Source organism: Scyliorhinus torazame, chromosome 1, assembly GCF_047496885.1.
Source record: "Scyliorhinus torazame isolate Kashiwa2021f chromosome 1, sScyTor2.1, whole genome shotgun sequence".
In the NCBI taxonomy this organism is placed as follows: Eukaryota; Metazoa; Chordata; class Chondrichthyes; order Carcharhiniformes; family Scyliorhinidae; genus Scyliorhinus; species Scyliorhinus torazame.
This window is the reverse complement of record NC_092707.1, coordinates 338,298,920-338,312,304: the sequence shown is the minus strand read 5'-3', so window position 1 is coordinate 338,312,304 and position 13,385 is coordinate 338,298,920. Positions and strand designations below refer to the sequence as shown.

At 44.8% G+C, this 13,385-nt stretch overlaps 1 protein-coding gene across 6 annotated transcripts in view; it reads left to right on the top strand.

Annotated features, from left to right (window-relative positions):
* LOC140425211 (G patch domain-containing protein 2-like) overlaps positions 1-3,725 on the top strand; it is a 398,136-nt gene extending 394,411 nt beyond the window's left edge. For 5 of the 6 annotated variants that reach the window (XM_072509246.1, XM_072509284.1, XM_072509265.1 and 2 more), the window contains one exon: positions 489-3,725. In XM_072509246.1, the coding sequence (XP_072365347.1) occupies positions 489-658 (170 nt within the window). In that variant the 3' untranslated portion in view covers positions 659-3,725. The remainder of the gene's footprint in view (positions 1-488) is intronic. The other variant, XM_072509306.1, reaches the window with a different exon arrangement.
* Positions 3,726-13,385: the final 9,660 nt, after the last annotated feature.

Below are 13,385 nucleotides of genomic sequence, written 5' to 3'. Positions count from 1 at the left end.
GGTGGACCAAAGAATCCCACTGCCAGCAAATGGCTGGAGAATTCCGCCCTTTATTGATTATAACTTGCTTTGTACCATCCTGAGGTGGTGATCAGAGCTATAGAAATCCAAGTATTTCTGGTCTTTCTCCGTTTCAATGTCGCTCTTCGAGTTCCTTTACATTTGAAAGATTGGCAATCCTTCAAGTTTTCTTTCCTTCCCTTTGTGAGAAGAGTGTAGTTGAGATTCGGAAGATTGATACTGCACTCGTTTGCCCACTACCAACCAATGCAGTTTATTATCAGCTCCAAACAAATTTTTAAATATTGGGAAACCTTACTGTCATTTTGTGAACTTGGGTTCACGAGGTCATCATGTGATAAGATTAGACTGTTCTTGTAACTCATCAAATAAATTAAAAGAATTAGAGGTTTTAGACCCTAATTCAGATTATCCTGCCCTTTTCCATATAACTATGCTGATTAAATCTCTGTATGTCTTAATCCTAGTGTTTGTTGGTGAAAATGCCCAGCCTATCCCGGAAACCAACATTGGCAGTCGGATGCTGCAAAGCATGGGCTGGCTTCCTGGCACCGGCCTCGGACCAGAAGGCAAAGGAATTGCTGAACCCATTCGAGCTTTACGGCGACCAAAAAGGGTTGGACTTGGCTTTTGCTGACAGACAAATACTTGGCACAATGGAAACAACTCCACTCCTTGCTCAGAAGAGTGGGAAGTTATTGGTATATGTGGCCACAAAAAAGCATCTGTATTAAATGATCCTTAATTGTATTTTTGAATTCAGCACACATGCTTATTTCTGAGTAGGTGTCAATGTTGATTTACTGTGTTAATTGTTATGGAGGTTTCTAGATATTAGGAAATGAATTTAATTGCTGTACACTGATACACAAGACCAAAGGTCTTTGCAGGCAATAATTCCATTCCATCCAAAGTGTGGTGTCTGCAAGTTGGCAGAGGCTGCAGATATGAATTTATTGTGAAATACGGCAGTGGTATGACTCTTTCAGTCCCCATAACATGAATATCTCTGAATGATTTGCAAGTTTGTCATTTTATTACCACTGGTCTATTGAAAAGATACTGAAATGGATGTTTTGAAAAATGATCAGAAACCCGGACCCTATGCAAACTGCCCAAGCAGTTCAAGTAGCTTCAGTGGTTTATTAATATCTGGTAGCCTTCTTTTTCTTTTGTTTGTTGAAGTAAATGTATTTTAAATTCAACATTGCATTTCTTTAATGTCTTTATTTTCTTAATTTCTCTAATAATTAACAAGATTATGTACATTGTCTGGGAATGAAAGGAATTTATTAGCATGATAAACAAAATGTCCTTGAATAGATCCTGAAGTGCTGAGTAAGCTATATGTTGCACAACATTTACTGTACTTCAATTCCACATCACAGTTGATATCTAGATTTCCTTTTTTTTTATTGAGCATTCTGAATTGCTGCAACTTCTACACGTCAAAAATAAACCATGTATTACAATGACCTACTTTGGTGAGGTCCTAGTTGTTCTGCCATATTGGACAGTGATCATTGTTGTGATTATCGTGAGCACTCATTTTAGTCTGTATAAAGAAAGCAGCCAGGCAGCTGATTACTGAACTTGACCGTATCTTGCGTTTTAATCAGTTTAATGTACGAAATTCTAGTAAATAGAACTGCTTTTAGATTTCTTGTCAGATTACATCAAGGTAACAGCCTTTTTAAAACCCTTACGCAGTACAGTTTCTAACCAGCTCCATTCATTTTAGAAATATAGACAATTTATTGGCTGCTCTCTCACTAATCAGATCACTTGATTTAGCTAATCTATCCATTAATTTCTACTGCAGTTTGTGAGAAATTACCTCATTTAATATCCCAAATGACATTAAATTAAAAAAACAAATTCTGTTTTATTAAACATAAAACAGAGTTGTAAATGTCTGATCTAGAGTAATATTTCTTTCATGGACTTTGTAGTACTATCTTGTCATTTTTGTCATATTGCAGAGGCCATAGCACCAACACATATCTAACAATAACAGCTAAGGTGCCCGAATATTTGCCTAAAAGGTACTCCAGATGTCACCCCAAAATGCATATTGTGCAGTCAGTCTATGATATACATTTTAGCAGCAAGAAAAACCTGCTGTAATTTATGTTATTTTTGTTGCGAGTCAAGTCGACAGCAGCTATATAAAATGTTGTGTAATGGTAAAAGGATTACAAAGGTAAGATCAATATACATTCTGAGCAAAAAGCAGTTTCAGAAAATATGCAGTTAATTGCAGGTATTTCTGAGCTCATAAGTATAAATAGAAATTTACAAGGGGATTGGTATTTTCTTAATATAGTAGTTAATTTAAGTGGAAATCACTTTTCTTAATTTATCAAGTAAACGTTCGTTTAAGCTCAGTTGAAAGAGCTACTCTGGAAAGGACTGAGGATTTTGTTTCAACTTTCAGTCATTTTTCTATTTTACCCCTGGGCTAGTTTAGTTCATTTGGAAGTGTTGCCTTTTTTTAAAAATTCTGCCAACTTGTATCTAAATTCCACTATGCTGTTGGTGGTTTGATACTTTTATAATTAGTAATTAGTCCAAGTATATTGACGTCCTTTATGGACCAGGAAGTGAAATGCCAATGTTTCCTCCCTTTGAATACACAGTTATGGCCTGAAAGGTGACTTTTATTACCTTACATTCCACAGATTGCTAAATAAGAACAGAGCAGGCCCATCTGTGTCAAATACCTTAATTGGACAACTGTGCTTCATGGCATATCTTCAAAAAAAAAACAGAGCTACTGGGTCATCGGGCTGAACATGCAATATGAATGATAAAAGAAAACCTGCCCTCTATTATAAATGAGCCCAATTCTAAGCATATTGTTATTGCTTCAGAGGTAGTCATTTTGCATTCTGTGAGAAGTAATGGAGTAAATCACCAGCAATTCTAATGCACAGAAATGACATAACATTGTGACATTATGGTGTACAGTAGGTCTGAATTGACAAAAACAGCTTAAAACCAATATATACAAACAACACGCTGTTAATAATTATAATGTGGAAGGATGATTGGAGAAATTTGTTCATAACAGTATAGTTATCTGTTGTTTAACTATTTTTCTTTTTTTTAAGTGCTAAAGCATGTTATGAATGAAAAAGCAATTGATCAAATTTCCAGCTTATCTGATATCCAAACTCAGAAGCAAGTCCCCTTTTGTTAGCAACATCATATTGAAGAGAAAGCTTGTAATCATGCAGTTTGGAGTTTATTGTTTAGTCTGGCAATTCTGATGGTGGCTTTTAACAGTCAGAATCAGGCATGAAGTTCCAGGTATTTTCTCTCTATTAATGGAAAATCCTTCACATTGTGCATTGTCCCAGGGTCCAATTACAATTTAAAATCAGATGGGATGCAAGATGATTTATCTTTATACTTTATGTATTTTTTTCTTTTCCTTAGTTTTAGCGTGCATCCGATGAAATGTCTCGTGATCAAATTAATCATGATGTGTAAATCCTCAAATTTCTACTTCATAGTAATACCATGTTCACTTAACACTGTTAAGAATCAGTATTATTTCTCTGCACGAACAATGAGAGAATGCAACTGTTCTTCAACTGAACTATTTACCCAATAGTTTAAAAGTGTACAAATAATCTTTGAGATGGAGTAAACCTTATCTGGCATTTTGCAACAGGTAAATAAATGATCATCCCACCTCTTATTTGTGTGTTATTCCCATTTTTAAATTAGTATTCACATTATTTGTATTCATTGTTTCCAATAGGTTGTGCGAGGGGTTTCTAAGGGCAATTGGCTAAACCGGAGCAAAATGTGGAGAGAGTCGAATGCAATTTACATCTCGTGTGAATCGACTTTCCTTTGGATGGGAATTTCTGGCTGTTCTCGCAAGCAGGAATCTTCCGGTCCTGCTGACAGCAACCTTCCACCGTGGGTTCCCTGGCGGCGAAGGATTTGAACAACGGGAAACCCCGTAGACAGTGGTGGGACTGGAAGATCCCGCCGCCAACTAATGGCAGGCCGCCTCTGCCATAGCAAAACATATTGCAGGGAGCGGAAAATGCTGTCTGTTATCTTCTGTTCTACTTCTAATATAATCACGCTGGAAGCTATCCCTATACACCAAACAGTCCCCCGGATCAAATTAATCATGAGAGCAAATTTCCATTAATTACGTCAATTTGCAGGGCTATGAAGAATCTTAAAATTAAATTGGGCTGAATTTGACATTCGCCCGGCGGGCTTGTTTCCTGCAGTGGGGGGCATGTAAAATAGGACTAGTGCCCAACACCACCTTTGTGTACAAGATTGTGAGGGGCATGAACAGGGCAAATAGGGAACAGCTGTTCCCCTTAGTTGAAGGGTCGGTTACGAAGGGATACAAGTTCAAGGTGAGGAGCGGGAGGTTCAGGAGGGTTTGAGGAAAAACATTTTTACCCAGAGGGCGGTGGTCTGGAATGCACTGCCTGGGAGGGTGGTAGAGGCCGGTTGCTTCACATCCTTTAAAAAGTACCTAAATGAGCACTTGGCACATCTCAACATTTGAGGTTATGGGCCAATTGCTGGCAAATGGGATTAGGATTGGCAGATCAGGTGCCTTTCATGCGGCGGTGTAGACTTGATAGGCGAAGGGCCTTTTCTGCACTGTATTTTTCTGTGATTCTTCCTGCCCACCTCCATAATCTTCTTCGGTGAACACTCACGTACGTGTATGATTGTCCACCTAAGAAACTCCATGTTGCTGGTCATTGGTTCTGTGGGATCTTGCAAGGCTGATGCATCCGATCCTAGAGATTTTCACAGTAACTTCATTACAGTGTTAATGTAAGCTTACTTGTGACACTAATAAAGAGTATTATCTTCGACCACACACTTGGAAATTGTTTCAGGGAGGTGGGATCGATCCTTGGAATCTAGATTGTTGGTATTCCTTTCTCGGGCTTCTTTGCTGGGCCTCCCATTGCTGTCGGGGGTCGTCGAAGTATGTGTCCCTTCAATTAGGAGGTTCCTCCAAGTAGGTCTCTTCGGAGCAAAGATCTTCCAGGCATTGACATCTATGTTGTATTTCTTGAGGAAAGCCTTCAGGGTTTCTTTGAAGCGCTTTCTTTGTCCTCCTGTTTTCGGGAGCTTTCCTTGGGAAAAGAAGACTTGATTTGGCAGTCGGGACCCTGACATCCTAAGCACACAGGTGGCCCAGAGGAGTTGGTCTTGGATGATCATGACCTCGATGCTGGTGCTCTTGGCTCCTTCAAGGACACTGATGTTAGTACACCTGTCCTCCCAGTTGATGCAGCGAATCTGTCTCAGATAGCATTGGTGATACCTCTCCAGGGTCTTGAGGGGACGTCTATATGTAGTCCAGGTTTCTGAGTCATATCGAAGAGTTGGGAGGACGACCACTTTGAACACAAGGATTTTGGTGTCAGCACAGATGTAGTCAAAGATTCTCGTTATTGCATGTCCGAAGGAAGCTCTCGTGGATTTTACACAATGTTTGATCTCCACATCAGTGGCAGCCTTAAGAGAAAAGGTAGGCCCCCCAGGTATAGGAAATGTTCCACGTTGGTGGGATTTCTCCGTTGATCTTGATGGAGGGAGAGACTGGATCTTGGCCTGGGGTTGGTAAAGGACTTGAGTCTTCTTGAGGTTGAGGCTGAGACCGTTTCAATGGAATGCTTCCTCGAAGTTGTCAAGTGTGGCTTGGAGATTCTTTCCTGAGAGTGGAGATAGCGATGTCATTCACATACAATGTCAGTGTCGTTTTCATCTTCGATTTCAACCTGTTGAGGGTAAAAACTTTTCGGTCCATCCTGTATGCTATGTTCACTCCACTAGGAAGCTTGCTCTTGACATTGTGAAGGATGGTGGCGATGAAGATAGAGAAAAGAGTGTGGGGCAATGACACATTCCTGCTTGACTCCAGTCTTGACCTCAAAGGTTTCTGCCTTTCCATCAGTGAGGACTGTCACCAATATCTTGTTGTGGAGGAGTCGGAGGATGTTGATAAATTTCTCTGGACAAGTGGCCTTTGACAGAGTCTTCTGTGGTACTTCCCTATTGGCTGAGTCAAAAGCCTTGGTTAGATTGATGAAGACCATTTAGAGTGGTTGATGCTACTCCTGGCATTTCTCTTGAAGTTGCCAAGCAGTGGCAATCATGTCCTTTGTTCTACGGTTCTCCACAGTATCTTCTGATACTGGGAGAAGGCGGCTAGCGAGGATTCGGGTGATGATCTTCTCGGTGTTGAAGAGTAGGGAGATTCCTTGGCAGTACCCACAGTCCTCTTTGTCTCCTTTCTTGAAGATGGTGGCGACGATGGCATCCCTGAAGTTGGCAGGAATTTCTTCTCAGCGATGGCTGATGGTGATAACGGATGATCTCCAATTTTGAAAATCTCCACTGGGATCCAGTACACTCCTGCAGCTTTTCCATTCTTCATGTGTTTAATGGCAGTTTTGACTTTATCCACATTTGGTGAGAGGCCACGATCAACTTTGATGGGGAGTTGGGAGATTCCCTCAAACACGCTCTCACTGTTGTATCCTGGTTTAGGAGTTCTTTGAAGTGTTCTCCACCTGTCAGCTGTCCTTCGCCTGCTCTTCGGGTCTCTTGCAGAGCAGCAAAGTCAATGTTAAAGTGCCTGAGTTCATGGGCAACAAGGGCAGTTCTCCGTTCCAGTCGATTGTTTTGCTAGTTATCCATGAGGGTTCATGCATTCCAGGTTCTGAGAGTGAGTTTAACTTTGATTTTCTGACCGCAGGTTGATGAGCCTGCTGGATTGGGTTTTCCAGCAAGGTTGGGAAAGGAACAGACTATTTTTAGGGCACCTTTTCTAGCCCTTTCCCCATGCGGGGCGAGTAGAGTGGATCCTGAAGAGAGCTGCTAAGCCATGAAGAAAGCTGCCGAAACACTCCCAAGAGCAAGACAACTGAATCAAGCTCCGCCATCTGCGTGTCGGTCCAAAACTAGGAACTTTCAAATCTCACCGTCCTGTCCCCATGACCTCTCGCCGATCGTCGCAGGGCTTGTCTGGAAGGGGGTGGTGCTGGCTTCCTCTGGGTAGATGCCTGGTACGGGATATCTTTAACCGCGGACATGCCATTGCATATCATTGCAAAACACACTCCTTGACAGAGGGCAATTCGAGTGGCAAGGAAACCTCGAGAACTGGGAATCTTTCTACTGCTGTGACCTTCATCTGCCATCACAGCCTTTGATACCATACGAGTATCTTCCACCTGATCCGCTGTTGAGGACTTGTTTTGGTTTGCACTTTGTCTAGTTCCTCCTCTCCGACCTTACCGTCATGTGTGACCCTGCCAGGAGCTTAAGACTCCTGACGGCATTGCTCTCTGAATCAATGGTACGTTCAAGCCTCTCCACCATAGCAAGCTGGCAATCTAAGGAAAGGCGGTGATTGGGGAGATGCACTGCCCGCCTGCCATATTTAGATGTTCACTCTTCAGGGTCTGCCCTTTGCCGATTGCAGCGGCCCCCCTCCCCATTGGTTGAATCCCATAGTCCCACCCATCCACTCCCCCCCCGCCCACTGCTGTGCCCTTTTACCTAACCTACCCAAACACTCCCAGCCTAAAATCTCAGATTTAGCTGCACCGGGAAGCCAAGGCCTTGGGGTCTTCTCCAGCAATCCCACAGCAGTCACTGACACCTATTAGATGCTGCCGGAACTGATGGAGCTGCTGGCCAATCAGATTGGCTGGCAACTCCAGAGGGTGAGTCTCACTTGGCCCTCATTATTAGCTCACGCCGATGGGCACCACGATGGCACAGTGGTTAGCACGTCTGCCTCATGGCGCCGTGGTCCCAGATTCAATGTCCATGTTACTGGGTTGTGGGGATGGGGTGGAGGTGTTGGACTTGGGTAGGGTGCTCTTTCCGAGAGCCGGTGCAGACTCGATGGGCCGAATGGCCTCCTTCTGCACTGTAAATTCTATGTGGAGTTTGCACATTCTCCCCATGTTTGCGTGGATTTCACCCCCACAACCCAAAAGATGTGCAGGCTAGTTGGATTGGCCATGCTAAATTGCCCCTTAATTGGAAAAAAATTAATTGGGTACTCTAAATTTTTTTTTTTTAATTAATAGCTCACGCCAATGTTGTTTCCAGGAGGTGTGCCTCCACCTGCCTACCCGTATTATTCAGCCCGCTGTTACAAACAGTAACAGGCACCTTTTAAAAGCTTTAAATTCTTCTTAAAATAAATTTATTAAGTGGTGGACCACTGTGGCCCCATGGAACTAGTAAGCAAATCTGTATGTTTTTCATAAAAACAGAAAATGCTGAATAAACTCAGCGGTCTAACCGCATCTGTGGAGAGAAATAGAGTTAACGTTTTCATCTAAATGATCCTATGTTTTTCAGTCATTTTTAGTTATCAAAAGTCTGGATCCTCACGAGTGATGGACTAAACGCGCTGATTAAAAATACTTTTTGTGATGAACCCATCTTAAACTGGATTAATATAACTACATCAAGTTACTATTAAATATATTGAGGGATATTTTTCAATGCAGAAAACATGTGTGCCCTATAACACTGTCCAATTGCACTGGCTCATGACAGAAACCTGAGAAAAACTAACTTCTGAAAATTAGTCAAATTTTGAATACAATTTGCATCCAGATTGTCAATTGTGTCAAAGCAAAACTCTACCGCAATTTGTCTTTATATTTGACAAAAATGTTAGAATACCACTTCGTAGCATTTAGTAGCTTGCCTCCTGCCAAACTGGTGAAAGCAGAAAAACAGAGGTGTCCAGGATGCTCACCTGAAACAGGTGATAGACATTATGTAGGCAAATGGGGAGTCTAACATCTATTTGAGGCCCCTTTTGCAAGTTTGTGCTGCCGTGTTGCCAGGAGACTGTGGTGTGAAGTTACGTAAGCAACAGTCAGCAAGGCAGCATGGTGGCGCAGTGGGTTAGCCCTGCTTCCTCACGGCGCTGAGGTCCCAGGTTCGATCCCGGCTCTGGGTCACTGTCCATGTGGAGTTTGCACATTCTCCCCATGTTTGCGTGGGTTTCGCCCCCACAACACAAAGATGTGCAGGGTAGGTGGATTGGTCATGCTAAATTGCCTCTTAATTGGAAACAAATGAATTGGGTACTCTAAAATCAAGAAAAGTAGTTAATTTGGAAATACTCGCCTAAATGCAGAATCAAAGGTGTTGGAGTGTTTCTCCCTACACTAAAGCTGACTGTCACTGACTCCAGTCTGCCGGTTTGCTCTCTCCCTCCTGTTTTCCCTATCCTGTACCGCCACCAGCCCTCCCTCCTAACTTTCCCTTTGCTTTCCACGCATTTCCTTTCTCCTGTAACCTTCTTTATGCCATCATGTGCATAGTTTATAATAATGAATCTTTATTGTCACATGTAGGCTTACATTAACACTGCAATAAAGTTACTTTGAAAAGCCCCTAGTCGCCCCATTCCGGTGTCTGTTCGGGTACACAGAGGGAGAATAAACAATATCCAAATTATCTGATAGCACATCTTTTGGGACTTGTGGGAGGAAACCAGAGCACCCGGAGGAAACCCACACAGACACAGGGAGAATGTGCAGATCCGGGCAGACAGTGACCCAAGCCGGGAATTGAACCTGGTACCCTGGCGCGGTTAAGCCACAGTGCTAACCAATATACCACAGTGCTAACCACTATGCTACTGTGCTGCCCAGTTTGTCAGCTTAACAGTGACAGTGGCAGATCTGGACATGTTTACCCTTGTGCTAGTTTTGTCAAAGAAACAGCAGAAGGAAAGGGCTCTGTGACAATTGTGTAGAGAAGCTATAAAGAACCTATTTGCCTGTGAAGTTGCATGCCAACTTTGTTTAAACTGTCGAGATACATTATACGAACAGTAGCGTGGTAGTGGCTGGGTTATGTTAAGTTGTGACATCTGATTCAAAGAGGTTCAGCTTTACCTCTGACTTTGAAATTGACATCATCCGTCAAGTCTGGGTGACCGTTTTTATTCCAGGCAGCAGGTATGACTTCTGGGGGAATTAGCCAGACACTGTTGTATACTGCATTTGGAAATGCCAGGAGGTTCATTCATTTCTCGAAAAACGAACAGCTGACCACAGACTGAAGATATTATGCTGTTGCAGCCTTTCACAGCTGAGCCTAGTGGACTGTACCCAAGTTGAGATACTCGCACCACCAGTTAATCTGATTCCACATTTCAACGGTAAAGGTTTCAGTTCCCCGAATGTGCAGGTGGTCTGTGGATCTCAAAAAACGACAGAGCAGATGACTGCAAGCACTCGCTTCAATGCCCTGCTTTTTCATCTTGTGATCCCACTTGTTTGAACATGACAAGCCTCTGGAGGACTGCTTTTCTGGTGGCAGTGAGGTGTGTTGGAATGGGTGGTTAAAGTTGCAAACTAAATCTTTCATCCTTGATCCCTTTCTGTTTCTTCTCAATAGGCTGCCTGCCCATCAACAACAATTGTCCTTAAGTAAGTTATGAACTGCCATTTGTATGCTAATAATATCTAGCTGTACCTCTGTGTCACCACTCCTGGTAGCTCCATGTGAGCAAGGCCATGATGGAAGTGGCACAGTGGTTAACACTGCTTCCTCACACCCCAGGGACCCGAGTTCAATTCCAACCTTGGGTGACTGTGTGGAGTTTCCACATTCTCCTTGTGTCCTCTGGGTGTTCCGTTTTCCTCCCACAGTCCAAAGATCTGCAGGTTAAATGGGGTTACAGGGATAGGACGGGGGAGTGAGCCTGGGTAGGGTGCCCTTTCAGAGGGTTGATGTAGACACGATGGGCCAAATGGCCTCGATCTGCACTGATCTTTCAGAATTGATTTTTACAAGTTCCTTGGTGAGCTCTGTTACAACACCGTGGGGGCCAAGGACTGTGCTCTATACAAGCACCCCTTTCACCTCAGAGTATGAACTCCCCCGGTAATTGGGGCGGGGTTTCCCCTTAACAAGTGGGGGACTTCTCAGGATAAAATCCCTTACCTGGATGCAGGTCAGGGAGGGTGGCTCTTTGGGGAAAACAGCCGTAGCTTTGTGATTTTGTGTAAACCGTAATAAACCTTTGTTCATTCCTATCCTACCTCACGTTCCTACATCTCTTCCATTGGACTTTACACTGGCGACGAGGGGGGTGTGGAACTGCCGCAGCCATCGTGTGTTATTCCGCCAACCCACTCCGTCCAGGCCCAAATAGGCCTCCACTCCGAACAGTGAGATGCCACACATCGGGAAACCGATGACTGGTCCAGAACGTCGTGCGAGGTCAATATTTTGTTCGGTCGAACGCAATTGTTGGGGATGAGCGACAAACCATTATCCTACTGACTGCAATCAGGGGATCCACCTATGCGCTCAATAAAAGCCTCTCGGACCATGCCCGGCAGGACTCCAAATCTTTTGCCGCAATGGTGGCACTGGTCGAGGCAGATCTTAACCCAAAGCCCCGATAATGATCCATTTGTTCCCTTTTCACAGGAACAATGACAATCCAATTGTGACTTTTTGGAGCACTTAAGGACACATGCCGCTTCATGTGAGTCCGGGGCAGAATCTCTATTGGACAGTTTTGTCTGTGGACTCTGAAACGGCGACACCCAGAGGAAACTCCTTATGGAGGCCCACTTAACCCTCCCACGGGCGGTACACATCACCGTTTCCCAGGGGAGCACGGTCTAAGCGTTTCAGGGCTTTGCGGTCATGAACCTTGGTCATCGAACCAACTGGCTGCACCCATGCCCGAAAGAAGTGACCTTCCGTGAGGTTGGACCGAGTGCAGGACACATGGCCATCGCTATTACGCACCCACGCACAACCGAGACAACTCCCCTGAACTGGAGCCCCAATATGGTGGCTGCGGTCTGGGCGCCCCAACTAGGGCTGGGACACCAGACAGACCCGTGAAGGCGCCATGCCCTACCAAACCCCTAGAGGCCAAGTATACTATGTCGAGGACCAGGAGGACACATACCAGTATTTGCATTGCATTGCAGCCCCTGGGTCGTACTCATCTGGTTTGCATTAAAGGTGAATGGATATCCCATTGACATGGAGCTCGACACAGGAGCAGCAATCTCGGTGATCAGCCGCCGGACATTCGCCATGATCCAGACCGGTCTCCAAACCTTGGACCTTCGGAACACGGATGCCCAGTTGGCTACATAGACTGGAGAGCTTTTGACCACTGAGGGCACCACGCACGTCACCGTGGTGTATGGGGACCAATCAACGCATTTACACTCTGCGGTAGTCCGCGGTGGAAGACCCAACTTACTGGGCCGCGATTGGCTACGCCATTTAAAATTGGATTGGCACGTGTCTGCCGCATGTACCCCCACGATCTAGAAGGAGTGCTGGTGAAATTTCCTGGAGTCTTCGCTGAAGGCCTCTGCACAATAAAAGGCGCAGTGGCCAAAAGCAGTGTGGACGAAAATGCACAACCCGCCCGCCCAGTGCCAAACGTGCTACGGCCCAAGGTCGACGCAGAGCTGGAGCGCTTGGTCATCATCCGCCCATCCATTTCGCCGATTGGATGCCAGTGGTCCTGGTGTTAAATCCCAATGAGTCCATACAGCTGTACAGGGACTATAAGGTGACAGTGAACCAGGTTTCTCGCCTTGACCGTTACCTGGTCCGTCACATCGAGGACTTGTATGCCAAACTCAGCATGGGAACAGCGTTCACAAAGCTTGATATGAGCCATGCCTATATTCAACTGGTCCTAGATCCAGGCTCTCAGATGTTCGTCACAGTCAACACCCACAAAGGGTTGTACGGATACACCCGTCTGCCATTCAGGGTTTCATAGGCTTGTGCGATTTTCCAACAGGTGATAGAAGACATCCTGCAGGGCCTACCCAGGGTGGCCGTGTACCTAGATGATGATCTCATCACAGGGGCCTCGGACAAAGAGCATTTAGAGAACCTGGCCGAAGTCCTCCAGATCTTTGGACAGGTTGGCGTCTGCCTCCACACAGAGAAGTGTGTTTTTAAAGTCACCTATATGGGACACCGGGTAGACAGACACGGCCTTCACCCAGAGAAAGTGCGGGCCATCTGGCAGGCTCCCATCTCTCAAGGACCGACCAAGATCCGCTCTTTCTTAGGGCTCATAAATTACTGTGGGAAATTCATCCCCAACTTGGCCACGTTGCTTAGTCCGCTCCACCAGTTATTGAAGAAAGGACACCAGTGGGAATGGGATTCCCCTTAGCAGAAGGCGTTCCAAGAGGTCAAGCAACAGTTGTCATCTGAGAAGCTGCTGGCACACTTCAACCCAGAAACACTAACGTGCAACGCTTCCCCTTATGGCAATGGGGCTGTTCTCGCACATCGGATGCCCGACGGGTTGG